This window comes from Malassezia restricta, chromosome III (assembly GCF_003290485.1).
Source record: "Malassezia restricta chromosome III, complete sequence".
NCBI lineage: Eukaryota > Fungi > Basidiomycota > Malasseziomycetes > Malasseziales > Malasseziaceae > Malassezia > Malassezia restricta.
In genome coordinates, this window is record NC_040195.1 from 1054 (window position 1) to 27482 (window position 26429).

Below are 26429 nucleotides of genomic sequence, written 5' to 3' on the forward strand. Positions count from 1 at the left end.
TCAGCCCTCCGAATGGGTCACATTACTCCTTTCGTCCTCCTTTCGTCCAATCAATGTCCTTCCTCCCCTCTTCTCCGTCTATGTCTCTCCGCTTCAAGCTCTTCCCTATGTCCGATCCTTGCTTCTCGGTGTAATTGGGGCTTTGTTTCCTCTTTCATCTTCTAATCCGTCCCTATGTCCGCATGCTACACGCTTTCATTCTCCGGCATATCAAGAATTCGCACCTAGATAAGCTCTCACTCCGGCCTATCTATCTCTCTCTATCAATTACATCTTCTTGCTCTTATGCTCCTTCTTCCCCCTGCTTTGGCTCTTCTCGTGGGCGTCTCTTTCGCCTCGGCCTCTCAGATCACTCTTTCTCACACTGACAGGTCCAACCCGGACTCCTTCCATGCCGAAAGGCGCTCTCTTCTAAACAAGTACGCCGGCTTCGCAAAGCGTCACTTCAACTCCACCGGCCAACACTTGGACATCGTCGACTTGCATTACGCCGACAAACAAAAACGTGCCTCCGGCAAGACCTCTCTTCGTTACAACACCTACTGGACCGGCTCCATCCTTGTCGGCTCTCCCCCACAACCTGCTCCCGTCGTCTTCGATACCGGCTCTTCCGACCTCATCCTCGACAAGTCCTTCTACAACCCTAAAAAGTCTCTCTCCGCCAACAACCTCAACACTCCCTTTGATTTCTCCTACATCAATCTCCATGTCTACGGCGACATCTACTCCGACCACGTCGCCATAGGCGACGTCAAGGCCGACAACGTCCCCATCGGCCATGGCAGAGAAGACTTTGACGGTGATCTGACTGGCGGCAAGTTTGGCCTCTCCTTCTCCACTGCCGAAAACAGTGGCTTCAACGTCAAGCAGGACCCCTTCATCTGGGCCGCCAAGAAACAGAACCCCATCCAATCCAGCTCTTTCCAGTTCACTCTTCGCCGCAGTGGCAAGGCCACCCTCAATGTCGGCGACGTGGACCACTCCGAGCTCGCTGGTCCCATCTCCTGGGCTGACAAGAACACCGACAAGTCCTTCTGGCGAACCTCTGTCGAGCTCAACGGAAACAAGATCGAAAACGCCATCATCGACTCCGGCACCAATGTCATCACCGGCCCCAACGACCAGGTCAAGGCTGTCCTCGACCAGCTCGATGGCGTCTGGGTCGAGCAGTCCCCCGACGGCACCTACCAAGGCCGCTACAGCTGCCAGAACCCGCCCAACTTGCACTTCACCGTCGCCGGCCAGACCTTCAAGCTCTCCAGCGATGCTATCAACTTTGGCTACGCTGGTGACAAGTGCTTTTTGGCTATGGGTGGCACCCTCGGCTTGAATGACTGGATCCTCGGCTCTCCCTTCATGGAGCTCGGCTCCGTCATCTTTAACTATGATACGCGCCGCATGGGCTTTGCTAAAGCCCGCTAATCTATGCTACGTCTGCCTGCCTGTCTCTCTTTCTAGGTGGATATGCCGCCTCTTTAGATATCCCGTTATGATGCCGGCTTTATTTTTCGTTGATGCTTCATGTAGCTCCTACTAATGCGTTGAATGTATGACCCGTCATGTCAATCTCTCTCATATTGATATAGTGTCCCACATGTGTGTGTGGCGCCCGATCCCGGCTTCCTGCTACTCCAGGCCTTCTTCCTCTCCACTTCCCCGCACTGTCACCTTCATGTCGAAGAAAATGCTCAGGGCCTCGTGACGATCCTCCACACCCTTCTTACTCCAACTCTCTCTTGACAGCCTGCCAGCTGCCTTTGCCTCCATCCATCCTTGCCGCCGCCTGTCCCTTGGCCATATTTGTTCTTCATTTTTACATCGTGTTCATCGACTGTGGTGCACGGTGCGTCTGGTCTATCACCCCTCACATTTGGCGGCTCTGCTCGTCCTAGCCTGTCTTGGCCTTTCTTCTCCTTGCTCCCCCTCTCTCTCTCTCCCTCCCAGCTTTTCCTTGTCTCGTTATAGTATTCTCTATATACATGGTATCTCTTATCTATGCCTTGCATTCGCCGTCAAACCTGTCATTGTCCAGCTTCAGCGCCACAGCTGACTTTACCGTGTTGAAGGTATCCGCCCACTGGACTCCGGTGACATCGCACGGTGCCAAGACCTGACCCCTGCTTTCACACGTGCTCCTTTTCCCCTTGATGCACTCGGTGCGACATGGCGCACAATCCAGATGAGTACATGTGATCACCCTAGACTCCTTTATTGGGTTTTAGTGTGCTTGGAATTAGTCGCGCGCGTTTATTTGGCCAAAATTTGACGATTTTACGTGGACCTTCTCCATCTTCGCGAAGTGGAGGGACGCGCCGTACGTTCCCTTGAGCGCGTTGCCCCGTATAGGTGTAAATGAGAGCACTGGGCCAAGCATTTATCACATTGCATCCTATAGCGAGACAAACGAAGAATGCAACACTGACAAAGGTACAAGGTGCACATAGCCTCATCATCGATACAGTGATTCCAATACAGCAACGTGTAACACACCATGTCAGTAAATTATGCGTGAAAAAAAGTGGCCATGTTCGTCCATGTCATGAAAGATCTACAGATATTAGTCGAGCCACCAGGAAGCGACTGCACTATAGAGCAATGTCAACGAAACTAGCATCGATATAAACCACATAGACGATAGACACATTTACACGATGAAGGCAGCTTATTTTCTACGTCAATCTGAGCCATCACTTTCCTGGTCCTGGGACAAGTCAGGCCGCTCCCACTTCGCGCTTCATGCACGAACGGCCCTGCATACTCGCTTGTGCTATGACCCAGCGCCATGACACGCATAAGGCCCTAGGGCCCGCGTATCATGTGATGGGTGTCGCGACGTGATCATGTGACATGCTTTTAAGCCTACGCTCACACTCGCGAGGCACAGGATGGATATGCAGGTGCCTCATGAGTCTCTGCTGCTTGCGTCTGCTGTAAATCCAGTGCTAGACCTCGTGGCACTCGTAAGCCGCGAGGCCCCACCAGAAAAGCCAGCATCGACCCTCCCGCCTGGGGTCAATGCAGCCCAGGCTGCCATGCGGCAACGCGTCTTGGACATGCAGGCGCGCAAGAAAGGACAACTCGCTCATCCAGCTTCGTCTTCCATTAGTGTTCAGTCTGGACCGACTGTACGCATCTCAGTCTGGCGCACAGGAAAATATCCTTCTCCCGTCTGGGATAAACCCTTTGAATTGCCACCTGGGCCACCGGGGGCAACGAGTCAATCCCTTCAAGTGCTGAGCATGACCTGGGCTCCCAAAGGCGACCGTCTTGCTGTGCGCGCGTGCATTACAAACATTCTTGGTGGAACTCCTCATCATACCCTTCTCTTGTATCTACTCTCTGTGTACGATGGTGGCCTGTTGCATGCCCGTCTAGTTCCCTGTTCACACCCCCCATCGCACGCGTCTCTGCTTTGGATACCCCTCAGGCTTTCTGGCTCCCTTGATTCACAAGCACTGCATATTCTTCAACGACTGGCTCCACTATACCCTGCTCAACCTTTTGACGATGACAAGGCTCGATGGCACGGATCATCCCTTCCCCACTCGCCACCCGGTGAATCACCCAGCGCCGCGTGTGTGCGTGGCATCGGTGTTCTTGCATCAATACCCTTTATGCTTCGCCTTGACGAGGATGCACCGTCCCTCCTCCTCTCTGCCGAAAACCAAGCGATCGAAGCTTGGATGGATGGTACGGTGCCGCTAGCCCCTACGGTCCTCCCGGGCTCCATTCTTTCGCTGGCCGCCGCGGATCACTCGGCCAGCGCCCTCATCCACGATGCATCTTCTCTTCGCACATTCCGTATATCTCTACCATGGGATATTTCGTTCCTCCATATCGCGCGTCTCTCTTCGTCCTTCCAACACTGCCTTGCTATCGCTCTCGATGCCACCTTTTACGCCACACATGCTTGGTCTACTTTTGTTCGCCCCCGAGCTAACGAGTGGCTCGCTCTTTGGCATGACCTGGCGAATGCCTATGGTGTCGACATTGTGGCAGACTGGATGACGCTCCTCACTACGGCTCTTCCTTCTCAGCCATGCGAGCAACTTCTTTCTCAGCTTACCGAGGGCGCACTCATTGCTATGGAATCTGACATGAAACGCGGTCTCAAGCGGATTCGTCGCCTGGCCGCGACGAATGTCGTACCGGCATGCGAGCGTCTTTTGATTCTTTTGACTGAATGGATGGGCTGTGCTTCTTGGTCCACCCGTTACCCGCCCTCATCACCCCGTATCTCATCTCTCATTTCTCTTATTCAGACTTGTCATGGTTTGGCTATCTCGCTACAAGAGCATGCCGAGCGTGAACTCCTTGCCTTTGATGAGTTTTACAAATGGTGGCGCTATGAGCAAGAGCGCTTGGAGCGAGCCAAATCAGACATCCCGTCGGCCCACGTTCCGATCCAGCATGATACCCTCTCGGTCCTTGAGCTTTGTCGACGTGGCTTTCTTTCACCAGAGCTAGACGCTATTCTATCAGCTCCCGCGCAGGAGGCAGCACCTGCACCACCCGGTCAGGCAACCGATAACGCTGCCGACTCATCCGACGACAGTCATGCTATCTCTGAGCCCTTGTTCCCTCCTCAACGCGTCTTGTATGAAGAGACACGTCCACTCCATGAACCCTCTTGCGTCACAGTCCAAGATGCCCTTGCATGGCTCGATGCACAGGAAGCGTCAGAATCGAACCAGTCTCAGCCTGCCGATGATCAATGGCACCAAGTCTTTCACCACACCTCCCTATTTACGGGTCCAGCCGCCTCAGCAGAGCCGCACATGCTTCCTGGCCACGCGCTTTCCCTTTTCCAGCAGTTAGAGGACGCAGGAAAGGCTGCCGGACATATCTTCTCAGCTGCCCTTTTGCACGAGTCCACATCGTCTTCCGAATGTGCCGATCCTTGGCCCATGCCTGCATCCCCATGCCTGCATGACGATGCGCTCCGTTCAGTTGCGGCAAATGCTGCGGCGCACGTCGCATCTCACATCCCTCGTCCTATGATGCGAGCCATTCCCACTCAACGAGATACCCACACGCACCTGTACTTGTCGGATACCCAACTCTCCCTTGTGCAAGTGTCGTCCTCTCCTTGTGCCGTGCAAACGATACAAGTACCTTCGGGCGGGCAACTTTTAGACGCGACCTTATCGCCGCTCTACCTGTTTGTGCTCTGGGTGGACGCTGAGCAATCTACGTACGTGGGCGCTTTTCCAGCGTCACGCACACCCTCTTGGCCCCCTCCGCACTCTGTGCCCATGCACCGGGGCCGGTTCCTCGCCGCTTCGCAACGTGATGCATGCCTCGTGCTCAAAGAAGATAAACGCTCGCTATCAGTGTATGTACCTTGATTGTAATCCCTTTTAGAGCTTTTCTGTGAGTTCAGGCACTGCCTCATACAGATCAGCCACCAGACCCATGTCGGCCACTTGGAAGATGGGTGCTTCTGGGTCCTTGTTGATGGCCACGATCGTCTTGCTGTCCTTCATACCAGCCAGGTGCTGAATAGCTCCACTGATACCCACAGCCACGTAGAGCTCAGGAGCCACAATCTTACCCGTCTGACCCACCTGGAGGGCATTGTCCGCGTAGCCCGCGTCCACGGCAGCACGCGACGCACCCACAGCGGCCTCCAGCTTGTCAGCAAGTGGCTCAATGTACTTCGCAAAGCCCTCAGAAGACTTGAGGGCACGACCGCCCGACACAACGCGCGACGCTGTGGCCAGGTCAGGACGCGTCGACTCGCTCATCTTCTCCTGCACGAGCTTGGTAGGCTGCGGCACCTCACCAGCGTCGACCTCTTCCACCGAAGCACTGCCACCTTCCGCACTTGCGGCGTCAAAAGCAGTACCACGGACCGTCACCACCTTCACACCGTCCTTCGACATCACAGTGGCAAGGGCGTTGCCAGCATAGATAGGGCGCACAAACGTGTCCTCACCCTGCACCTCAATAATGTCTGACACCTGCGACGAGTCCAGGCACACAGCAGCACGGGGAATAATGTCACGACCCACGGCCGTGTGGCCTGCCACGACGTGCGTGTAGGACTTGGACTTGACAAGCGACTCGATCAGCGGCGCAATCGGCTCAGCCAGCAAAGCGGAGAATGCATCCGACGTGCTCACCAGCACCTTGGAGACACCCTGAACCTTCGAGGCAGCTTCAGCCACGGCCTTGGCATGACTCGACGAGCCCGCCACAAGTGCGTGGATCTCGCCGCCGAGCTTTTGGGCGGCTGTGACAGCCGAGAGCGACGCGGGGTTGATCACTCCGTTCTTGTGCTCAACAAAAAGAAGCGTGTTGGCCTGACGCATAGAAGACGTCGAAAAGGCGCGCAGCGGCGTAGCCGCACGGCTGCCAGCCCGGAGCATCGAACGAACAGCAAACATGATGATAAAGCGGTACAGACAAGGCCTCTATGGACCGGGCGCTTGCGGAGTAGATCGGACTCATGCACGTGACGCGCATCACGTGCAACAGAGCCTGACACGCGCGCTACGGGGCTATAGGCGCCGGTGGGGTGGGGGGTCGGACCAGTCCCGCTTTGCCTGTGGCCTGGTTCGAGGACGTGCGCAGCTTGCCTGACACCATGCCGAGACGATTCGACGGCCGTTTCTTCGTTTCCGTGCTTTTCATAGTGAGTATACGCGGCGGCGGTGTCTTGGTCGGGTAGGCATGCCACGAGTGCCGGGCCACCAGGGCTTCCACGGCCGGGTCCATGCCCTCCTTCATGACCATGGGCTCGCACAGACCCAAGGCCGCCTGTTGTACATCGCCCTGAATCCACATATCAAACACGCCAGACCACTCGCTTGCGCTGCTGGGAAAGTCGTAGTTCATATACACCACACGGACAGGTGGTTCGTGCGCCCCTTTCTTGCGGTCCGCATTCTGCATCCGACATGCCTTGGAAAATTCGCGCACAATGCGCTTAGTTCCTGGCACCTTGAGACTTGTCCCTGCCACAATCAGCATATCCGGTGGCAAGGGCTTGAGTCGTCGGGGCCGACGGGGAGGTGGGTCCGACACCTGATCTTCGCTTTGGAATGCATCGCCGAGAGCATCTTCGGCCTTGATACTGCCAGATGTCACGCTCAAGTCGCCAATCTCCTCCCTTTGCCGCTCCTTTCGTTCCCGCGCACGCGTCTCTGCCATAGTCTCTGGAACATCAGGCTCATGAGGATCTCTGATTCCCAGCAAATCGCGTTCCACACATGCTCCCACATGCTCTGCAGCATCGTTTTCGCCATTATACAACACGACATCCACTTTCATACGCCCAATTCCGCGCGAACGAAGCCCAGCAGATGTGCGGAGCTGATCTGTCACTTCACATTGTTCGCACCATACGGGTTCGCCCCGTCGCAGTGTCTCTAACGCCTGCCGCCCGGCCTCCTGCTCCCGGGTGAGGCGTAGTTTGTGCGAGCAAAGCATGCATGTCATGCTCGACAGACTTCCATGCAGTGGTATCGCACGAGGAAACAGTGGCTTTTCGCACGAGGGATGGGTCGAAAGCCTGACGGATGAATCGGACTGGGACCGTGCAAACTGTGCACCTCGCTTCCGCTTCGATGTAGGCAAGCAAGCTTCAGGAGATCCAACGCCAAAAGAGAGCCCCACCTTTTCTTCTAGTCCATCAATATTCTGGGTATACACGCGTTGAAGGCGCCCTTCCATATCCAGGCGGCGTAACATATGGTGGAAGAGTGTGGGCTGGGCGGCATCCGACATATCCTTGAGCTCGGCGATCATCGCAAAGAACAAGGCAGTCGAGGATTCCGATTGAAATAAGCGGGCATCAAACAGATCCTTTCCACTTGTGAGACCACTAGTAGGATAACGCCGCTTAAGCGAGGCAAAAAGACCTGAGGCGGATCGAAAATCGGGTATATTAGCAGGGGACGATACAGAGATACCTGCGCCGCATACAACAGCAATGCGCCGTGCTTGTCGGAACGATTGGTATACACGTCCTAAATCATGCTCCACCTGCGTCGATACTTGCGCATAGTTTGGCATCTGTATGTCCCGAGGTGCCTGATACGTCAAGGTGGTGGGTACCGCTTGGCCCACGGGCTCACTTTGCGTCTCTGTCTTGACTGAGCCCAACGTACTACTGCGCGTAAAGACACGTCTTCCTTGCGAGACTGGCTTACGCGACAGCTCTACCGGCTCGCTGGGCGCCGGCAGACACACGACCAACATGTCGGCTGCCTCGCCGCGGTTGTTGTGATCGTCGTGGGTCTGTTTTCCCCACGTGACTAGTGTTGGACGACGTTCGATTCGCCCAGACCAACAAAATAGGGCCGTGCCTCCATCTCCCGTACAGCGAAAATATCGCCCCGGTCTGGATCGTAACCAACGGCCGTCAAATGCATCAGATGGGCCCACACGCTCCGGCTATCCCACCACGCAACAAAAATCGCCCGGTTTACACTGGGACCTCGCCTGAATTCACCGCCTTTCCTCCCGCTCAAAGTCCTACCTCGCCGATCCGTGCACGTTCTCCTCTTCAACACACTTCGCCACCCGCGAACTTATCCAGCGCCACACCGAACGCTACTGTACCACAGTCCTTCGACATACCACAAAGTGCATCATCGCGGCATGATGCATCCCACGTGCCTCCGCCCTGGGGCTTACCTATCCCATCCCCCAACCTTTCCGAAACGACGCGCGACGAGAACGCGTTTCCTCGCACGTCGGTCCGATCTTTGCGCTTCTCGGACGATCGCGGGTCTTTGTCCGACTCATCTCAATCGTCGCTGCAACAAGGGGCGTCTACTTGGCAAAGGCCCGGTGGTTCCTTTGAGGGGCGGAGCCGCGTCCCCGAAGGTGCTTATACCATCTATGCACCCGCGCCACCATCTGTCGTGCGCAGCGTCCCGCGTCATTCGAGTCGCTCTCGCACTTCAGGGTCAACTTCCGACCAAGATGGATCCTCCTTCATGACAAAGAGCTCAACGGCCTCTGTGATCATGAACGATCAAACGGATCCCGGGGACGCAAATGCTTTGTCCACAAAGTCTTCTCTACCGCTCTATATCGAGCCTCAGGCGCCAAGTACGAATCGCTCATATGGCTCATCAGAGACAAAAGCCCCGGTGTTCCCGGCGTCGTCGCCCACCGACATATCTCTGCCAAGTCAGCCTCCTTTGCCAGCCCGGCCCGTGCCACCCACACCAGCACCGCCCTCGACTGACAACGGATCCGCAACATCCCCGCACTCCGATGCCGAAACTCGTCCTGATCCCACCAACAAGAAGAAAGAGAAGCGACTCTTTTTCCTCAACTTGCCTAAACGAAATAGCGAAAGCAAGCTCCGGGACCTTGTAGGGTCGAAAAAAGAGCCGCATGACGTATCATCTACCCCTTCCATCACAAAAGAGACACTACTCACCAAAGACTCTATGCCCCCGTCGCCAAAGACCGTACCCGTATCAGCGCCACCAGGCTCTGTATCTGAAGATGAGACTTTGATCGCATCTCGCCGTCTCGCATTCGCTCCTGCCCACGCAAACAGTCCATGGGCTCCCTCAGAAGTTGTGCATACACAGCGCGAGTCCCATGCGTCTGCTTTGGAGGTCGTTCAAGTCACACCGCCAAAGTTCAAAGAAACCCGCCACGCTTTTGATGCGCAGAGTCCATCCAAGTTGCCGACAGAGGCATGGACCTTTGCACCCTCAGCATCGGCCCTACAAGCTGGGCATGATGCTGAGCTTGACGAGCGGCGCATGCCGTGGGCCGTGTCAGAGTCACCGTGGCCGGTTGATAACAACGTGCCTTTCGAGTTGGAAGAGGTGGAAACAGTTCAGCCGGTCACGTCTCTACCCATTCTTTCACACGCAGACTCTGCAGCTCAAGAGGCCGAGGTATCTAAAGATCTCCCCGTGGTGCCGCCCACGGAGGCGAACGACGTCTCCTCCAAAATGACTGAGGCATCCAGGGTCTCCCCCAAGACAGTGGAAACGACCAATGAATCACCCGCCAATACGAAAGAAAACGCCAACATAATCCCATCGAACATCAGCCAAGAGCCAAACGATCTGCCCGCTCCGGCAGCGGGTGAGGTGCCTACGTCCAAAGACACTCTCGAAGAGACGACGCATAATGCCGTGACACAAACTGATGCTAATGCCAGTGAAGCAACGATGCCTGAACGTACTGTTGACGGTGCGGCGCCGGATTCATCTGCTGCCCCTGCGACAGATGCATTTGCCACAGAGCAAGCACCAAAAGATCAGGAAAAAGAAGATTCGACGCTGGAGCACTTGGCCGAAACGATTCCACCAGCATCTACAGCAGGAATCGCCGCCGAATCCGTGGGAATAAGAACTTCGGAAGAAGTAGACAGAGCCGATGTATCTGACACCGGGGAACGTACTGAGAAAGAAGCAGCCCCTGATGGTGTGTCTGAAGCCACAACTACGACAAATGCTCAAGATGCTGCCGAAACTTCGCAGACTGACACTGCCCAGGCGGATCAGTCATCCGAGTCTATGCCAGGTGCCTTGCCACCAAAATGCGTGCCATGCGATTCGACCACAGAGACTCCAATACACTCTGCGCCCGACATTCCGCCGCCTATTGCACCCGAACAAACAGATGCCGTGCCCAAACCATGTCTCGTGATCGAATATTGTGATCGTTGCAGATGGATGCACCGTGCTATTTGGCTCCAGACTGAACTGCTGATTACTTTTTCTGAAAAAGGTGCGCTCGATAATGACGCGCCGAAAGCATCAGGCGGCGGGTACTTGGCATCTTCCATGTTGGTCCCACAAGCCAAGCCCGAAACGGCTGGTCGTTTCCGTGTTTGGCTCGTTTTGGCAAATGCTGTCGAGCTTATTTGGGACCGAAAGACCCAGGGCGGCTTCCCTGAGCTCCGTGAGCTCAAGAACCGTGTTCGTGATAAAATCGCTCCGACGCAGCACTTGGGCCACTCGGAGCTCGCTTCACGCGGATCATCGTATGGGTAGTGGTATGAATTATGCTACATGGAAAGAATCAACATCGTGCCGAGCAACACGCTCCAAAGTGCCGTAATGGGCAGCACCACGTGGGCAGCGGCATTGGGGGGTTCGCCATCGGATCGTGCGATTGTCTGGATGTATAGCACAGCTACGCGCCCATCCACGACAGGCTGCCCCTTGGCAGCCATTTCTGCGTGGCTGATGTTGTTAGATGTGGCATTCATGAGGATTCCTGAGTCGATCCACTGTACAGTGGCGCGGAACTTGTTGCCCTCCCACTCAATGCCATCGGGGTTCGTAGCCCTCTCAATCACATCATCACGTCCACGATTGTATCCATCTCGTTCGATATTATGCAGATTTTCTAAGCTTTGTTCGAGCGAGACGGAGATAAAGATAGACCTGTCCATATGTAGCCGTTGCTGGAACCAACGAAAATGATTCCCTCCCACAATGGATTCCTTGCAGGTTCCCACGTCAGGGAATCCATAGTTCCATCGCAGCACTCCATTCAAACCTGACTCCGAGCCTTGCTTTACATTTCGATTCCCATTCCCCAAGTTGGCATACATGATGGTCTGGGAATCACCTTGACCAAGACAAGAGACACCGAAGCCAAGGGCCGTCGCCCATATCAGGAATCCTTCCGGCTTGAGCACATCCGGCGACGAAGTGTTGGAGATGATCACATTCAACGGCTCGCCCTCATATGGACGATCAGGGTATTGGCCCAACATACTTCCTCCGGTATCTAATGGGTTCATGAAGCCCTTGGGCAGGGGCGGCGAAGGCGGCGAAGATGGCTTGGTCGTAGAGGCGGTTCTGTTCCGTGATAACGTACTGCGCCTAGATGATCTAGAAGATATTGAGCTCGCCCTCGAGCTTGGGCTCCTGCGTTGCGCCATTGCCAAAGAGGCGTACAAGAACCATAGTATCGCCACCCAACGCAATGGTTGCATGGCAGGACACGAGCGGCAAGTGGAGCTGTCATGGGGGCCTTTTTCGGCCCAATCATCAAGCATAGAACGCGCTGGCTATGTGGGCACTATGTATCGACGTGTACGCCGGGCCGATTCGTCCATATTTCCACGCAGTCGCGCAGTGTACAAGTTAGCCGTGGGCAATTTGCTGTCCGTAGAAGAGGTCGCAGTGTACCATGCTGCTTTATAATTCACGGCGCGCGGTAGCACGCGTCGCGATGGATCAGAGCGACCCACGTTGTCGAGTGTTGTGGTGAGTGGCATGTCATGGACAGTTGCATCAGGCTCATCGACCGACATGATCGAGTCATCTCCCACTGCTTGGGCTGGTTGCACTTTCGGCCGTGCCATGGTATCGTCAGAGCGAGTGGGGTCGGGGGGCGTCCATAATTTTGGCGGTGCAGCAGCATCCGTATGCTTGATAAGCTTCCGTAGCGACGATTCCACCAAGCGTGCGTTATCCAACTTTCGATTCACGAGCTGGAGCGCGGGCATATCGGACAGCATTTCGGTTGCATACACGGGCGTAAACATCCAACAGTGACGCGGTGGCTCGGGAGGTAAGTGGTCTGGAATAATATCATGCATGAGAGTAGCCCAAGTTGTGGTCTGACTTTCGCTCTCGTCACCCTCGTCTTCAGACGGGAGAAAAGAGGAGCTAGGGCTCTCCCATGCCTCATGACCACGCTTCGGTTCAGCCACATGCACTCGACACCGTTGCTCAGTCTGCCCCCGCAACCGACTCGCAAATGCACCCAATTCCTCCAGAGATATCCCCAGGCCTTCCAACGTATCCATGACATCATGGATCGTTGGATAATTCCTGTTGACCAATTGGTTATATCGCATGCAATTGTACAGCAGCGTCATGACAACTGCGGTTAGTCCCACATGACATACACATATCGACCAGTCCCTCGAAGCGGTCCAGTGCGCGGCGGCGTGTGCCCTCGAAACCAGCATCCTGTGCCACATGTGCAATCAGCTTAGATACGGCGGCGCGTGCATCTTGCTCTAGCACATCGGCGCGCGCCGCTGTAGGCGGCACGTAGCTCGATACACCCACCATCAACGCCGCAGCTACGCGCGTCGGAATGGAGGTGATGCGCCACGAAGAGAGGGCCTAAAGGGAATTCGGCCGAATTTCGAGAAAAGGGTCCTTTTCTCCGTTCCATGCTCCGGACAGCGCGAGGCGTGTGGCAGCACGGAGCACGGACGCGGCACGCTTTTTCGACCATGTCTTTCCAGCCACCCTACATGTATATAGAAGCAGATGCACTTGCATCCAAACTCAAAGAACAAAGACCAAGCACGGCTGTAGTAGATGTGCGAGGTACGTTGCCATCAATGACACTTACCCTAGACGATGACTTCGAGGGCGGACATATCAAAGGTGCCTTTCATTCACCCTCTTCAACATTTCTCGATGGCGTCAACACGCTTCTGAAACCGCTAGAAACATGTATGTTGTGCACGTATTGACCGAAGACGAAAACGTTGTGTTCCACTGTGCTCTTTCGCAACAACGGTACGTACTACCTCTACTTATACGTCAGTGGCCCCAAAGCTGCACGCATATACCGCGAAATTCGAGATGCGAATATCGAGGCCGGACGAATGCCGCCGACCACGCAACAGGTATACGTTCTTCGTGACGGGTTTTCTCACTTTGGTAATAAATTCAAAAGAGATCCTGAGCTTGTCGAGGACTGGGACGAAGAGGCCTGGCAGTTTCGTTAGCGCGTAGTGCATTTTTTGGTAGGTCGCGCATGTCTTGCATCCACATAATTAAAATTGCATTTCGCCTTCATGCCCTTTCCATCGGAGGAGCAACATGCTGCCCACGCTTCCACCTCCGCCCTGGAGGATCGGTCGACTCTCATCCATAGAAGGGCGTCACACTCATCTCTCCCTGATGTGAGCGGCGACGAGACGAGCGATCCTTGCACTTCGCACTCTCTGGTGGACGCTCTTGACCTTGCGACGTCCTTACCGTATTGGTTTGCCTATGCTCGAGCGCGCATGTCCGATTATATTAAAGATATGGAGCACCTCGTCTATGCAAACAAGGCACACAGGATGTCCATCCTTGTGCCACTTGAATATATGGAGGCACGCTTTAGTGCAGCTTATGATGCCATGCTTCGCATGGCGCAGGAAGCATCCTTTAGCCGGTATGAGGGCAAGGAAGCATCGCGCTGCAAGCTTTCGTCCAGCGACGAAATCAAGCATCGTATCCATGTCCTCGTTCAAGAATGGGAGCGACGCGCCATGACATTGCAACCTACGCTGTTTGCTCGAACTCCAACATCTGAATCAAAGACCCAGTCCTCCTTACGCATGCCAGCCACAGCTGCTTACTTGTCTGAAGAGGTTCAAAAAAGTATGTCGGCCATGCGTAACCACTTTCAAAATGTCACGATACCCCTGTTGCGCGATACGTCATCCGCATGGGCTCATGATGCTCAGGCATTTTTGCCCGACCGAGCAACGCTTCATCATCTGCCCCAGCACGTGAGAGAAACACTTGCCATGCTTGGTTCGCGCGGCATGGAAGCTGGTGCACAAATTGTTCATGCTGTACATGATGTGGAAGATGCCATATACGAAGCTGCATGTCGGCTGGCCAACAACGGTCGCGAATTGATTTCTTATCATGCATTGCCCGAGTTATGGCGCAACAACGATTTTATTGTAACAGGGTATCGGTTTATTCCCAAGGACCAATGGCATCGTCTCATTCTGAGCGCATTTCACATACACAATGAGACGGGCAATATTCACACTCATCTGGGAGGCCTATTCCTAGTAGGTGTTCTGTTTTGGCTCACAAGCTCCCTAGACCCAACCACTACCACGACGATGGATCGATGGATCGTTACCATCTACTTATTCGCTGCAGCCAAGTGCCTGATATGCTCTGTTTCTTGGCATATCATGGCAGGATGCGCAGATTTACAATGGTTCACGTGTTTTGCCTGCATTGACTACACGGGCATCTCATGGCTTGTGGCTGCATCCCTCGAGACGATTGTATACAACGGATTTTACTGCCAGCCTGGCCTAATTGCGCTATATACAGTCGGTGTGATTGCCATTGGAGTTATTATGTCAATCCTGCCTTGGTCGCCGTGGTTCAATGATATACGGTACCGTACCATCCGTATAACCCTTTTCCTCGGCATGGCATGTATGGGTATTGTGCCTTTTGTGCACGGCACCATTTTGCATGGATATGATAACATGGCACAATTTTATGCCCCTCTGATTCCTAGCCTGGGCTCCTACATTGTCGGTGTCGTCCTGTACAGCTTCCGTTGGCCCGAGCGTTGGGCGCCGGGCAAATTCGACATCGTCGGCCATTCCCATCAACTGTGGCATGTGGCCATCGTGCTGGCCATTTATCTTCACTTCCAGGCGGTCCTATCATTTCACGAAAATCGTCACGCTTATAGTTGCGCAGCTGGGTCCACCCCCTCACCTACGCTGGCGCATATCGCTGACATATTCCACACCAGCCAACAATGGCTGGTCTTATCTGCGAAAAAGTTTACCCCAGGCGCGTACTACATTCAATAGAAGCTTAGATTATAGCGTGCTTTCTGGTATTATCGCTGAATCATGAAACGTATCCAACGAACTATCAATAAAAGGCACGTACAGTTCCTCCCCATTGGGAGGCTAGTAAATACACTGAATCGCATTTATTCATTCGCTGGGGCTCCGTTCTCTTCTGCAACAATACGACCGTGCTCGGTATTTTGCTCATCGAAATCCTCGTGCACCGCCTGACCTGAGAGGACACGCGGAATGGCAGCTAGAATATCTCCACCACTCAGGCCACCAAGAGACATGGAGGCATTTTGCTGGACATTGGAGGCCGCTTGTCCCAGCATAGAGGCCGTCGATTGCTGCTGCAAGTGTGACCGGAATACAGGTGGCACACTTTCGGGCGTATTATATCCCACATTGTTTTCCACACGCGACTTGACCCACTCGTACCACTGCTCCTTCGTTCGGTCGCCCAACAAGGCCACAATAAGCAATGTCATGTTATCGCAACCGATACCACCCACTTCGGCATCTGGCGCAAGGCACCGGTCAATTATGTCTTCGGTAATCACATCGAGAGCCTTGCCCTGAGCAATGCCTCTTCGAATAATGTCGACGACTTGCTGATTGGATAGACAGTCCCAGATACCATCACAAGCAAGCACAAGAAACTCTTCCTCAGCAGTCCACTGGTGAGAACGCACTTCAGGGTCAGCTGTCACAATCTGCTGCTCTGCAGGCAGCGATGGGTTTTGCTTGAATTCAAAGTCGCCAATGGCACGACTCAACGCGAGATTACCATTCACACGGTCAAATTCAACAAAACCACCAGCATTCAAGATACGCGAGTGCTCCTCAGCATTTCCAGGCTTGTGATCGTAACTCATTGGCTTAGCCTCGCCAGCTAAACCAAGCACACATCGCGAGTCACCGGCGTTGGCAACGTAAATACGACGTCCCTTTTCATTAGCATCAGGCACAATCAGAGCTGCCACAGCCGTGCAACCGGATGTGTCATTCGCATAGACGGGATCACTTCGTAGATCCTCATCCGTCTTGAGGAAAGCACGGTGCAATGCTGCCTCCCACTTCTTTTCCTTGAACTCGGGCAAATCAAGCAGACGAGAGTGCAATGTGCGGCCAGAGTAGCGTGCGACATTTGCGCCTGTTTGGTCAGTTGTGGACACACATACCACCATGGCCATCGTAAACAGCAAAGAAACTCACACGCTCCGTGGGGCTGGTAGTAGCTTCATGCGAAAGGTTCAACACACCAGCGTGGGCATCCTCCATTGAGATACGCCACCCTTGCATGTCTGAAACGCAGAAGGCCAAGTTCTCATCTTCATCTTGGGAAGTACGCTATTGCATTGAAAGGATCAAATTGACATTCAACGCGCGCAAGGTCAGCACCATGTTCTAAAAATGCTCCTCTCCGTCTCATGACTGAAACAAAAAACGTACCTTGTCGACGATCGGCTCCGACAAGATTTGTCCCATTATTTCACGCAAGAGTCAATTCGGTGAGCCGTTTAAAGACACCAAGCCGAAGAAACTCAAATCAGTTGAATCAGCTGCGCTGCGAGACAACAACGCTTGTTGCTTCTCTAGGGCGGAGAGTATTTTCGGCCGACCAACACGTGACCATCTCTTCTTAGTTTTGCTTCGCTCTCGTCAATCGTAGATCGCTAGTGACATTGGGCGTGGCCAGGAAAGATGGTACGTGTATATTGTCCTTGAGGCCCTCTAACATACGTAGCGTCCCATTGTTCTATCGGGACACACACGTTCCCTGAACAAGATCAAGTTCAACCGCGAAGGTGATCTGCTGTTTTCTGTATCGAAGGATAATCTTGTGAACGTGTGGTTCTCTCACAATGGTGAGAGGCTCGGCACGTACAACGGACACAACGGTACCGTGTGGTCCGTGGATGTTGACAGAGAAACACTGTTACTTGTTACAGGATCTGCTGATAACCAGGTGCGCCTGTGGAATGTGAAGACAGGCGAGTGCTTGTTCGTGTGGGAGTTTCCCACTGCCGCTAAATGTGTCGCATTCAACAAGCGTGGCACTCAGATCCTGGTCATTACAGAGGAGCGTATGGGACATCGTGGTGCACTTCGCGTATTTAATATCAACCGTGATCCCGCAAGCTGGACGAAGCAGGAAACTGAGCCCATGCGCATGATTACATTCTCGGGCAGTAAAGCGTCGGTGGCTTGCTTTGACGTTTTTGATCATCACATTATCACGGGTCACGAGAGTGGCAAAGTTGCTCTATACTCGCACGACGAAAAAGAAGGTGAGACGGGTATCGATGCCGAGCTCGAAATCCATCATACAATGGCACATGCCGAAATCGTGACAGACTTGCAACTTGGTTGGGATGGCACATACATTATCACATCCAGCAAAGACAAGTCATCTCACATCATTGATGCTTCTACGCTGGACATTATAAAGACGTATATGACGGATACGCCGCTGAACTCAGCTATTTCTTTGCCAACACGCCCCTATGTCATCATGGGTGGTGGTCAGGAAGCCATGAGTGTGACCACAACAAGTGCTCGCCAGGGTAAGTTCGAGTCGCGATTTTGGCACAAGATCTTTGAAGAGGAGTGTGCACGCCTGCCTGGTCACTTTGGTCCCATCAACACTCTGGCTGTTCACCCAGCTGGTACAGCGTACGCCAGTGGTGGTGAAGATGGTTATGTGCGTATCAACTGGTTCGATGAATCATTCTTTAAAAGCAAGCCGTATGGACCTGACTTCGAGATTGAAAACAAGGACCAGTAGTCCGCCTTTGTATTCAGATACCTCCTCTTCCAGCCAAGAAAGCGATAGAAGATGGTCTGTAGCTTGTCCACTGTCACGTGAGAAGCTTCGCGAGGACGCGTCTGGATGTGGCATCGCGAGAAGCGCGCAAGTCTCACCGAAGACGCCGTTGATGGACACTGAGACTTACAGCTCTCACCTACCATCCATCGCACATGTCGAGGTGCGTCTTCGTGCTACCTCTGATGCGCATGTATCCGAAATAGAAACGGCTGTTCGTGCCCTTCTTGACAAGATACCCCTTGTCGAATGTGAGAGTGATTTGCGTGGATGGCAGCAAAATGCGTTTTTGGCCGAACACGTCGATCGCATCTATGTGGCTGAAGCGGATGAGCCGGGCATAAAGACGGTATCTCCAACGAATGGAAAATTCGAATTCCACACCTACCAGCCGTGTCCTGTGGATAATATTGACGAGTTTGGTGTGGGCGAGGCAGACACATCCGACAATGCTGTGGCAGCTACACTTTGTGAACTACCCAATCACAGTCTTGACGGCGTTTGGAACAGTTTGGTCTATGAAGATGATGTGAAATGGCGCCTGCTGCGTTACATCTATTCGACCATACTGTTTTCTGATGCAGATGTCGATTTTCATCTCATTGCTTGGAACAGGGTCGTTCTTCTGCATGGACCACCTGGTACTGGCAAAACGTCCCTCTGTCGCGCACTTGCTCAGAAGCTTTCTATTCGCTTGCATGAGCGTTATACCCATGGAAAGCTCGTTGAAATCAATTCGCACTCCCTCTTCTCAAAATGGTTCTCGGAGTCTGGCAAGTTAGTCCACCGCTTGTTTGATATGGTGTCTCAGCTTGTGGAGGATGAAACAGGCTTTGTCGTTGTACTTATCGATGAAATCGAGAGTCTATCAAAGGCCCGAAGCTCGGTTGCCACGGGTGCAGAGCCGAGCGACTCGATCCGTGTTGTCAATGCACTACTCACGGAACTCGATAAACTGAAACATAAACGCAACGCACTGGTGATGACAACATCCAACCTCTCAGATTCCATCGATACCGCTTTTTTGGACCGCGCAGATATTCGCCAGTACATCGGACCACCAGGCACCGAGGCCATCTACTCCATTTTACGCTCATGTCTGATCGAGTTGATCCGTGCAGGGCTCGCACAAGAAGAATGCATCCCCTCGTATGGAGCCATCGATGCATCGGACAATAAAGTAGCGCATCAACTTCGTCACCTTGCAGAGTACTGCCACGGCGCCTCTGGTCGATCATTGCGACGTTTACCCGTGCTTGCACATGCACAATACCTACACGCTCCAGGTGCCTTTTCCTGTGCAGAGTGGATCGGCGCCATGCAGCGCACATTTGAAAACACATCCTTATCATAGAGAATGGGTATAATGATTCTATGAATCAAGGACGAATCTCCTATGTAGCTGATGCCTTGTTATGCCAGTACTGCAAACGGTCTTTCTTGCTTAGTTTCGACTGTTTGGCACGGCCTGCAATGCGGAGACCCTGTGTTTTCACGGGCGTGCTAGCCACGGGCGCAGGTGAGGGACCGTCACTGTCGCTAGACACAGCAACATAGGGCGCGTCATTGGCCATGAGCTCCTCTTCTTCGGTGTCAGATGGCACCGACTGCACGCGTGAGGACCAGGGATCCTGCATAGCACGTTTTTTGGGTCGTTTTGCGTCATACTTGCTTTCAGGCGTGTCTTGTTCATCAGGATGTACCCGCCGCTTAATACTCTCTTGTGCATGAATCATGATCGAGTTGTCGGACGTGTCATGTGGGGTGGGCGCGTTGACACGTACTGCTGGTGCTGATGGCGTTGAATCCACGGGAATATCCAGCAATTTTTGCAGGACTTCTGAATCATACAGCTGCTTAATTTCATTACGTCGCCGAATCATTTCCCGCGAAACACCCAACACCGAGCCCAGTAGACTTTCCGGTTCCTTGATTTGTGACGTCAAATGTAAGCGATTATCACTCGCATCGGCATCAAAATGAACATGGGTGCTCTGCATCTGGCGATTATACAAGAGCCGCTGCCGACGTCGAAAGTTGTGCAAATCGTTCGAACGTTCACAGAGTGCTGCATGCAAGATGTCAAAGGCGCCTCCTAAGGCTGAGCGCACACTAATAATGGCAAACGATCCTTTGGACACATCACCCTCTGGGTCATGTGGATCCTCGATGCTTAGCATAAACGGCTTACGTGGATCAAAAAAGCCTCGCTGTCGTTTACTCACATATCCACCGCGGCCACGCACAGTGATAGCACACTCGTCGTAACCGAAATTCTTGCCATACAACTCAAAAAACTCCATCAGCAAGGCACCGAGGTTCTGCTCGGGGGGCATTTCTCCACGCTGCAATTTCGGATGCACTTGCAAGAAGCTCAGCACCATTAGCGTCACACTGTAGCTCCCTAGGCCACCCGTGAAAACTTCTGAAAGCGCGCGTTGCTGCAGAAACTGCTTGACCACCATGATGAGCGGCCGAAGGGCGGGTTGCTTTTGTAACCAGCGGTTGATGAAATGGGCTGTTTGAAGTCCATTCGCCTGGTTGATCGAAATATCAATATGAAAGTGACCATATGGACAAACAAACTTGATGATAGGCACTTTGGCACGGCCGATCACTTGGATATTCGTCGCGAGTTTATGCGATCTTAAACACGATGCGATCTCGCGCAAGGTTCCTTCACGAGATTGAGAGTCCATCGCTTTGGACAAAACCACCAGATCAATATCGCCTTGTGGCAGGTATAATTCGGTGTCCTGGCTGCCGAACGAATACACTTCGGCGTCAGGCCATCTTGAGCATAACGCTCGCTGGAGCAGAGCAATCACCATTGTACGAGTAGCATGCTCTTCTTTGGTGGGAGAGATCCACTCCGTGTACGTTCGAACTTCCTCACATAACATTTCTGATACATTGCGACATTTATGCCATGGCACATGCTGAGCCCAAGGCGTGCTTCGAGCCGATGCATGCTCGCGCACCGTATCGTCCACGACCACTGGTTCAGGTTCCGATTCAGACTCCTCAACATGACTTTCATCCGACTGATCAAAAGAAATAAAGTCACTGCCTAGCGCATTGCTTTCCTCGTGCGTTACAGGCCCTGTTTCATTCGGCGCGCGTGGCGGCATAAAGGAAGCAGAAAATCGCCGGCCACTTGATGCGAGTCCCCCGATCGATGACAAATTAGCAACCACCTTTTCTCCTTCGAGTCAGGCACAGGCGGCGATGGCTGATGCTGCCGCCATAGACGCCGAGGCAAAGAAGCGAGCCAAGCGAGAACGCCTGGAAGCATGGAGGCGCGAGCAAGCTAAGAAAAAGCGCCAGGTTTCGGGGGACGATGATGCATCGTCCAAGAAGGCCAAGGTTAGTGATACCCCTACGCCTCCAGCAGGAAAGTTTGCCACAACGCTAGGATTTCATACGCAAGGTAGCCCACGCCCACCAAGCGTAAAACCACGTGTGCGTCTTGATGCACAAGATGAAAGCGATGATGAATTACTGCGGAAACCTCATCGTCGATTTACGCTGGACGCGTTTACAGAATCGGAGGGTACCAAGGCCGACTCTAAGGAAGACCCACTTGATGCGTATATGAATCAACTAGAGGGGGAGGTACAGCGTGAAAGAAATCACCACTCCGAGGTACTCACAGCCGATGACGAGGAACCGGACCATGCGACGGTTGCGAACGAAGAAGACGAGGTCGATATTGACTCGATTCGTGCCGAAGATATTTTGGCGATGGCGAATCGCGGATCCAAGAAAAAACAACTTCCCACCGTGGATCATGCATCCATTCGCTACGAACCATTTCGCAAAGCGTTTTATCACGCACCAGAGGACGTGGCAACTATTAGCGAGGCTGATGCCGAGCGTCTGCGCCTCGAACTCGATGGCATGTCGGTACGAGGCAAGCATTGTCCTGCTCCAATCAAGAAATGGACGCATTGTGGCCTCCCGGTGCATTGCCTGGATGTCATTAAAAGGCTGGGATACACGGCCCCCACGCCGATCCAGAGTCAGGCGATGCCTGCTATCATGAGCGGCCGAGACATGATCGGTGTAGCCAAGACAGGATCCGGTAAGACGATGGCTTTTCTACTTCCCATGTTCCGACACGTAAAGGATCAGCGTCCTGTCGAGCCAGGGGAAGGTCCCATTGCCCTCATTATGACACCGACGCGAGAACTCGCCGTGCAAATTTTCCGGGATGCCCAGCCATTTGCGCGTGCATTTGGATTGCGCGGGGCATGTGTGTACGGCGGTACACCCATTTCCGAGCAGATTGCAGAGATGAAAAAGACGGTTGAGTTTGTCGTGGCAACTCCGGGTCGTATGATCGATTTACTCTCCGCCAATAGCGGTCGTGTCACTAATATGCAACGCGTGACGTACCTTGTGTTGGACGAAGCTGACCGTATGTTTGACCTTGGCTTTGAGCCGCAAGTTATGAAGATCCTCGGGCTGATTCGACCTGACCGACAGACGGTTCTATTTTCCGCCACCTTCCCGAAACCCATGGAGAGCCTGGCTCGCAAGATGCTACGTCATGAACCGATGGAAGTGATTGTGGGCGGTCGAAGTGTTGTCGCCCCCGAAATCCGGCAAGTCGTGGAAGTGCGCGATGAATCCACCAAGTTTCACCGTCTATTGGTGATTCTCGGCCAATTGTATCATAATGATCAAGATGCTCGAACCCTCATTTTTGTAGAGCGCCAAGATGCAGCGGATGGACTAATGCATGAGCTCATGAAGCGCGGATACCCAGCCATGTCACTGCACGGCGGCAAAGATCAGGCGGACCGTGATACAACGATATCTGACTTTAAAGCGGGTATTGTGCCCATTTTGACAGCGACTTCCGTGGCCGCGCGTGGATTGGATGTCAAGCAACTCAAGTTGGTCGTCAACTATGATGTACCGAATCACCTAGAAGACTATGTGCATCGAGCTGGACGCACAGGACGCGCGGGGAACGAGGGCACATGTGTGACCTTTATTACACCGGACCAAGACCGATATGCAAAGGATCTAGTGACTGCGCTACGTGCCAGCAAAGCCCCCGTGCCTCCTGAGCTGGAAACGCTGAGTATGCAGTTCAAGGAAAAGCTTGCAGAGGGTAAGACTCATGCATCGAGCTCAGGATTCGGTGGTCGTGGTCTCGAACGACTTGCTGAGAGTCGCGAACGTCTACTTCAGGCACAAGCCTCCATCATGATCGAGGACGAAGAGGCAGATCCTGAAGCTGCTGCAGCTCGTGCCGCAGAAGAGACCAATCGACTGAATAACACGGACATTCAGGTGTGCACCGGCCCCATCCCGGAGGCGGTGCGCGAGAATAAGCAGCCGCTCCCTTCAGAAGCAGACCATGCTGCCCATCAAGCGCGTATGGAAGCAGCACGCCTTGCGGGTGCCGACACATCCAAGCTCCAGGGTGTGATTGCACGCATCAATGCGACGGCAAGTCGTCGGCGCGAAGAGCTGGAGAACTCGCGCCGTGCTCGTGATCCTGATGCAACCAAGTTCCATGCCATTTTCCCCATCAATGACTTCCCGCAGAAGGCGCGTTGGAACGTTACGAACAAGGAGACCATGGCCATGCTGATTGAATCCACAGGTGCATCCATTACCAACAAAGGTGCCTTTTATGAACGCGGTCGTGAACCACACCCTGGTGATCCGCCCAAGTTATCTCTACTGATCGAAAGCAACGACAGTTTCCGCGTCGAGCATGCTATCAGAGAAATCAAGCGCCACTTACTTGAAGGTACACAGGCATACTTGGACGGAGAATCACGCACGTCGTCCATGGGCGGGCGGTACTCTGTGGTCTAATCATCATGGTCTACCGGCCTCTCAATACGGCGATGTACCTCGGTCCGTAAGAGTGACTGTGGATCTTGCGGATAGATCAAGAGTGACTTTGGCGTCTTGCTCTTTCGAGGCGCCTTGGGCTTGGTGGCCGGTTTTGGACGCAGCGATTTGCGCCCCATAATGCGGCCTAGCTCAGCGGCCATTTGCAATGCGTCATGATCATCTGCCAGCATAGCCAATGTGCCGTCCGGATTCCTAACACGCGCCTGTGCCCCATTCATCACATGGGCTCGGAGTTGGTCGCGTACGCGTTCCATCTGAGTGTGTAGGGATGCATCGTCACGTTCTGTCTTCTTCGCGATTGAGTCTGTGAAGACACCTGCTGAACGCGCTTCCCTGGCCGTCGCAAGCACACCTTGCGCGTCACCCAAACAGAGCCATTGCGTTCGTATCATTTCAGCAAACAGGGACGACGTGCATCCCAGCACATAGGCGTGTGCGCCATTCTTGCGTGTCCTATCCATGACAGCTAACGCTGTGTGTGGCGCCCGGTACTTGTCGCGCAATGTCAATAGAAGCATATGTAGTGCCGGTGCAAAAAAAGCCGTATGTGCGCCATATGCTGCGTCTTGCGCCCATACATGCTTCTCAGCCCATTGCCATGTTTCCACGACCGTGTTTTTCGTTTGCAATGCCTCCCAAATGTGGTCCACGCCACGATCCAATTCCTCGACGGGAATTTGGGCAGCAAGCCCTTCCATACTCGCTTCAAATCGCGTACCTACACCACCGCCACGAGCTGTGAGCTTTTTCGGCCGCAGGGCGTTGCGCTGCGCAAACGCATCCAATGCTGGATCAGGCACCGGCGTATGATCCGTCTCTTGCCCTAACAATTCAAAGATCCTTCGAAATTGTGCAGACTCTGAGGGTGTCAGTGCTGACGTATCATAATGCCGCCGCCGCTGACGCAGTGATGGCGAGTTGGGCCGCTCCTGTGCATACAAGATATCTCGGAGCACAGAATTTGTCGGGGTATCTTGATTCAATGAACTGCCATGTGTCGAGGAATTCGTGTCGGCCAAGAGCTCATCCCATGCACTTTGGGTATACGACCGTATCCATGCACGCGACCGCGCCGTTCTACACACCAAGGAGGGCCACCGCATTCTCCTGGGAGGCAGACGAAGAAGAAGCACTTTCGTGGAGGTCTTTTTTGTCACTCCCTCACATGGCCCTTTTGGTAGTGACCGGTTTGCCTTGCTCTGGTCGCTCGACGCGCGTCAAGGAGATTCAGTCGTACTTCGAGTCACGGTTAGAATCGAATCCATCACTATCACGCGTATGCGTCATTCAAGATGCTGATGTACATGTAGATCGACATGTATATGAATGTATGTTGACCGCTCCCTTACACGACAGCTCAACGCACGGAGGGACGCGCGCGCGCCGCTTATCTTAGCGCAGTTCGGCGTGCATTGAGCCCGAGCGCCATTGTGATTGCGGATGGCGGAGCGGGTTTGAATATTAAGGGATCTCGCTACGAATTGTGGTGTGCCACACGTGAACTGGGCCTCCGTTGTGCCACTGTATGTATCCAAGCTCTCTCATCCAGCAGCTTTACATCGCATGTCCTTCTACCTTATGCCACGCATGGAATACCCGACGAAGGGAGCGAGGCGAGCCATCTTACACTGACATATGGTACGTCCACGCTTCTTACACACCAGTCTTGATGAACTCATATACCGCTTTGAGGAGCCCACGCCTGAGGCTCGTTGGCATCGACCCCTCTTTACCACTACGACCACAGGTGCTCCTGATGCACCAGAATGCCTTCCCACACCGCTGGATGGGCTCTGGGAGGCCATCACACAGGCCAAGGTCCAGCCGCCCAAGGCCGTTACCCTTGTCCGCAAAAAAACGACCAACAATAGCCTCGAGCTTCTCGACACAGTGACGCAAGCCGTACTAGGTGCTATTTCTGAATATCGTGCACAGGGAGGCGCTATGTGTGGCAGTATTTCCTTGTCGCTGCCACAATTCATCCCGCCCCCTCCTATTGTGTTTACATGTCCACCCTTGAACACGTTTCCCTCACCTGCTCGTCTTCAGACGCTACGCCGACAATTTGTGCGCGTGTATGCCGGAAAGGCGGAATACGCGGACAGTTTGGCCCTCACATCACAGCCCGAACCGGAGCGACACATTGCACAAATGTTTACTGCATGGTTACAAGAAACTCTTACTTCTAACAAGATACATAGTTAA

The 26429-nt window shown here is 53.6% G+C and overlaps 16 protein-coding genes across 16 annotated transcripts; 9 read left to right on the forward strand and 7 right to left on the reverse strand.

Annotated features, from left to right (window-relative positions):
• Positions 1 to 285: 285 nt before the first annotated feature.
• MRET_1618 (cathepsin D) lies at positions 286 to 1422 on the forward strand (the record flags this gene model as incomplete). The annotated part of the gene is made up of 1 exon (XM_027628245.1): positions 286 to 1422. One exon carries the CDS (start codon positions 286 to 288, stop codon positions 1420 to 1422), a length of 1137 nt encoding a protein of 378 aa, XP_027484116.1.
• A 1463-nt stretch (positions 1423 to 2885) lies between these two features.
• MRET_1619 (uncharacterized protein) lies at positions 2886 to 5348 on the forward strand (the record flags this gene model as incomplete). The annotated part of the gene is made up of 1 exon (XM_027628246.1): positions 2886 to 5348. One exon carries the CDS (start codon positions 2886 to 2888, stop codon positions 5346 to 5348), a length of 2463 nt encoding a protein of 820 aa, XP_027484317.1.
• A 12-nt stretch (positions 5349 to 5360) lies between these two features.
• Positions 5361 to 6389, reverse strand: MRET_1620 (electron transfer flavoprotein alpha subunit; the record flags this gene model as incomplete). The annotated part of the gene is made up of 1 exon (XM_027628247.1): positions 5361 to 6389. One exon carries the CDS (start codon positions 6387 to 6389, stop codon positions 5361 to 5363), a length of 1029 nt encoding a protein of 342 aa, XP_027484345.1.
• A 106-nt stretch (positions 6390 to 6495) lies between these two features.
• Positions 6496 to 8205, reverse strand: MRET_1621 (NAD-dependent histone deacetylase SIR2; the record flags this gene model as incomplete). Its single annotated transcript, XM_027628248.1, has 1 exon — positions 6496 to 8205. One exon carries the CDS (start codon positions 8203 to 8205, stop codon positions 6496 to 6498), a length of 1710 nt encoding a protein of 569 aa, XP_027484346.1.
• A 167-nt stretch (positions 8206 to 8372) lies between these two features.
• MRET_1622 (Rdx family protein) lies at positions 8373 to 10979 on the forward strand (the record flags this gene model as incomplete). The annotated part of the gene is made up of 1 exon (XM_027628249.1): positions 8373 to 10979. The coding sequence occupies one exon, from the start codon at positions 8373 to 8375 to the stop codon at positions 10977 to 10979; it is 2607 nt and encodes an 868-aa protein (XP_027484274.1).
• A 14-nt stretch (positions 10980 to 10993) lies between these two features.
• Positions 10994 to 11932, reverse strand: MRET_1623 (uncharacterized protein; the record flags this gene model as incomplete). The annotated part of the gene is made up of 1 exon (XM_027628250.1): positions 10994 to 11932. One exon carries the CDS (start codon positions 11930 to 11932, stop codon positions 10994 to 10996), a length of 939 nt encoding a protein of 312 aa, XP_027484344.1.
• Positions 11933 to 12007: 75 nt separating this feature from the next.
• Positions 12008 to 13022, reverse strand: MRET_1624 (transcription initiation factor TFIID complex subunit 8; the record flags this gene model as incomplete). Its single annotated transcript, XM_027628251.1, has 2 exons — positions 12008 to 12828; positions 12854 to 13022. 2 exons carry the CDS (start codon positions 13020 to 13022, stop codon positions 12008 to 12010), a joined length of 990 nt encoding a protein of 329 aa, XP_027484342.1.
• A 104-nt stretch (positions 13023 to 13126) lies between these two features.
• On the forward strand, positions 13127 to 13693 carry MRET_1625 (Cdc25 family phosphatase; the record flags this gene model as incomplete). The annotated part of the gene is made up of 4 exons (XM_027628252.1): positions 13127 to 13286; positions 13317 to 13415; positions 13442 to 13481; positions 13510 to 13693. The coding sequence occupies 4 exons, from the start codon at positions 13127 to 13129 to the stop codon at positions 13691 to 13693; spliced, it is 483 nt and encodes a 160-aa protein (XP_027484343.1).
• Positions 13694 to 13762: 69 nt separating this feature from the next.
• Positions 13763 to 15532, forward strand: MRET_1626 (adiponectin receptor; the record flags this gene model as incomplete). Its single annotated transcript, XM_027628253.1, has 1 exon — positions 13763 to 15532. The coding sequence occupies one exon, from the start codon at positions 13763 to 13765 to the stop codon at positions 15530 to 15532; it is 1770 nt and encodes a 589-aa protein (XP_027484340.1).
• Positions 15533 to 15657: 125 nt separating this feature from the next.
• MRET_1627 (protein phosphatase PTC2/3) lies at positions 15658 to 17005 on the reverse strand (the record flags this gene model as incomplete). Its single annotated transcript, XM_027628254.1, has 3 exons — positions 15658 to 16670; positions 16699 to 16867; positions 16970 to 17005. 3 exons carry the CDS (start codon positions 17003 to 17005, stop codon positions 15658 to 15660), a joined length of 1218 nt encoding a protein of 405 aa, XP_027484341.1.
• A 216-nt stretch (positions 17006 to 17221) lies between these two features.
• On the forward strand, positions 17222 to 18305 carry MRET_1628 (translation initiation factor 3 subunit I; the record flags this gene model as incomplete). The annotated part of the gene is made up of 2 exons (XM_027628255.1): positions 17222 to 17224; positions 17265 to 18305. 2 exons carry the CDS (start codon positions 17222 to 17224, stop codon positions 18303 to 18305), a joined length of 1044 nt encoding a protein of 347 aa, XP_027484347.1.
• Positions 18306 to 18456: 151 nt separating this feature from the next.
• MRET_1629 (pachytene checkpoint protein 2) lies at positions 18457 to 19698 on the forward strand (the record flags this gene model as incomplete). The annotated part of the gene is made up of 1 exon (XM_027628256.1): positions 18457 to 19698. One exon carries the CDS (start codon positions 18457 to 18459, stop codon positions 19696 to 19698), a length of 1242 nt encoding a protein of 413 aa, XP_027484348.1.
• Positions 19699 to 19738: 40 nt separating this feature from the next.
• MRET_1630 (non-canonical poly(A) RNA polymerase PAPD5/7) lies at positions 19739 to 21475 on the reverse strand (the record flags this gene model as incomplete). Its single annotated transcript, XM_027628257.1, has 1 exon — positions 19739 to 21475. The coding sequence occupies one exon, from the start codon at positions 21473 to 21475 to the stop codon at positions 19739 to 19741; it is 1737 nt and encodes a 578-aa protein (XP_027484653.1).
• Positions 21476 to 21572: 97 nt separating this feature from the next.
• Positions 21573 to 24182, forward strand: MRET_1631 (ATP-dependent RNA helicase DDX46/PRP5; the record flags this gene model as incomplete). The annotated part of the gene is made up of 1 exon (XM_027628258.1): positions 21573 to 24182. One exon carries the CDS (start codon positions 21573 to 21575, stop codon positions 24180 to 24182), a length of 2610 nt encoding a protein of 869 aa, XP_027484660.1.
• On the reverse strand, positions 24179 to 25327 carry MRET_1632 (uncharacterized protein; the record flags this gene model as incomplete). The annotated part of the gene is made up of 1 exon (XM_027628259.1): positions 24179 to 25327. One exon carries the CDS (start codon positions 25325 to 25327, stop codon positions 24179 to 24181), a length of 1149 nt encoding a protein of 382 aa, XP_027484663.1.
• A 62-nt stretch (positions 25328 to 25389) lies between these two features.
• MRET_1633 (protein KTI12) lies at positions 25390 to 26429 on the forward strand (the record flags this gene model as incomplete). The annotated part of the gene is made up of 4 exons (XM_027628260.1): positions 25390 to 25552; positions 25581 to 25747; positions 25777 to 25862; positions 25889 to 26429. 4 exons carry the CDS (start codon positions 25390 to 25392, stop codon positions 26427 to 26429), a joined length of 957 nt encoding a protein of 318 aa, XP_027484662.1.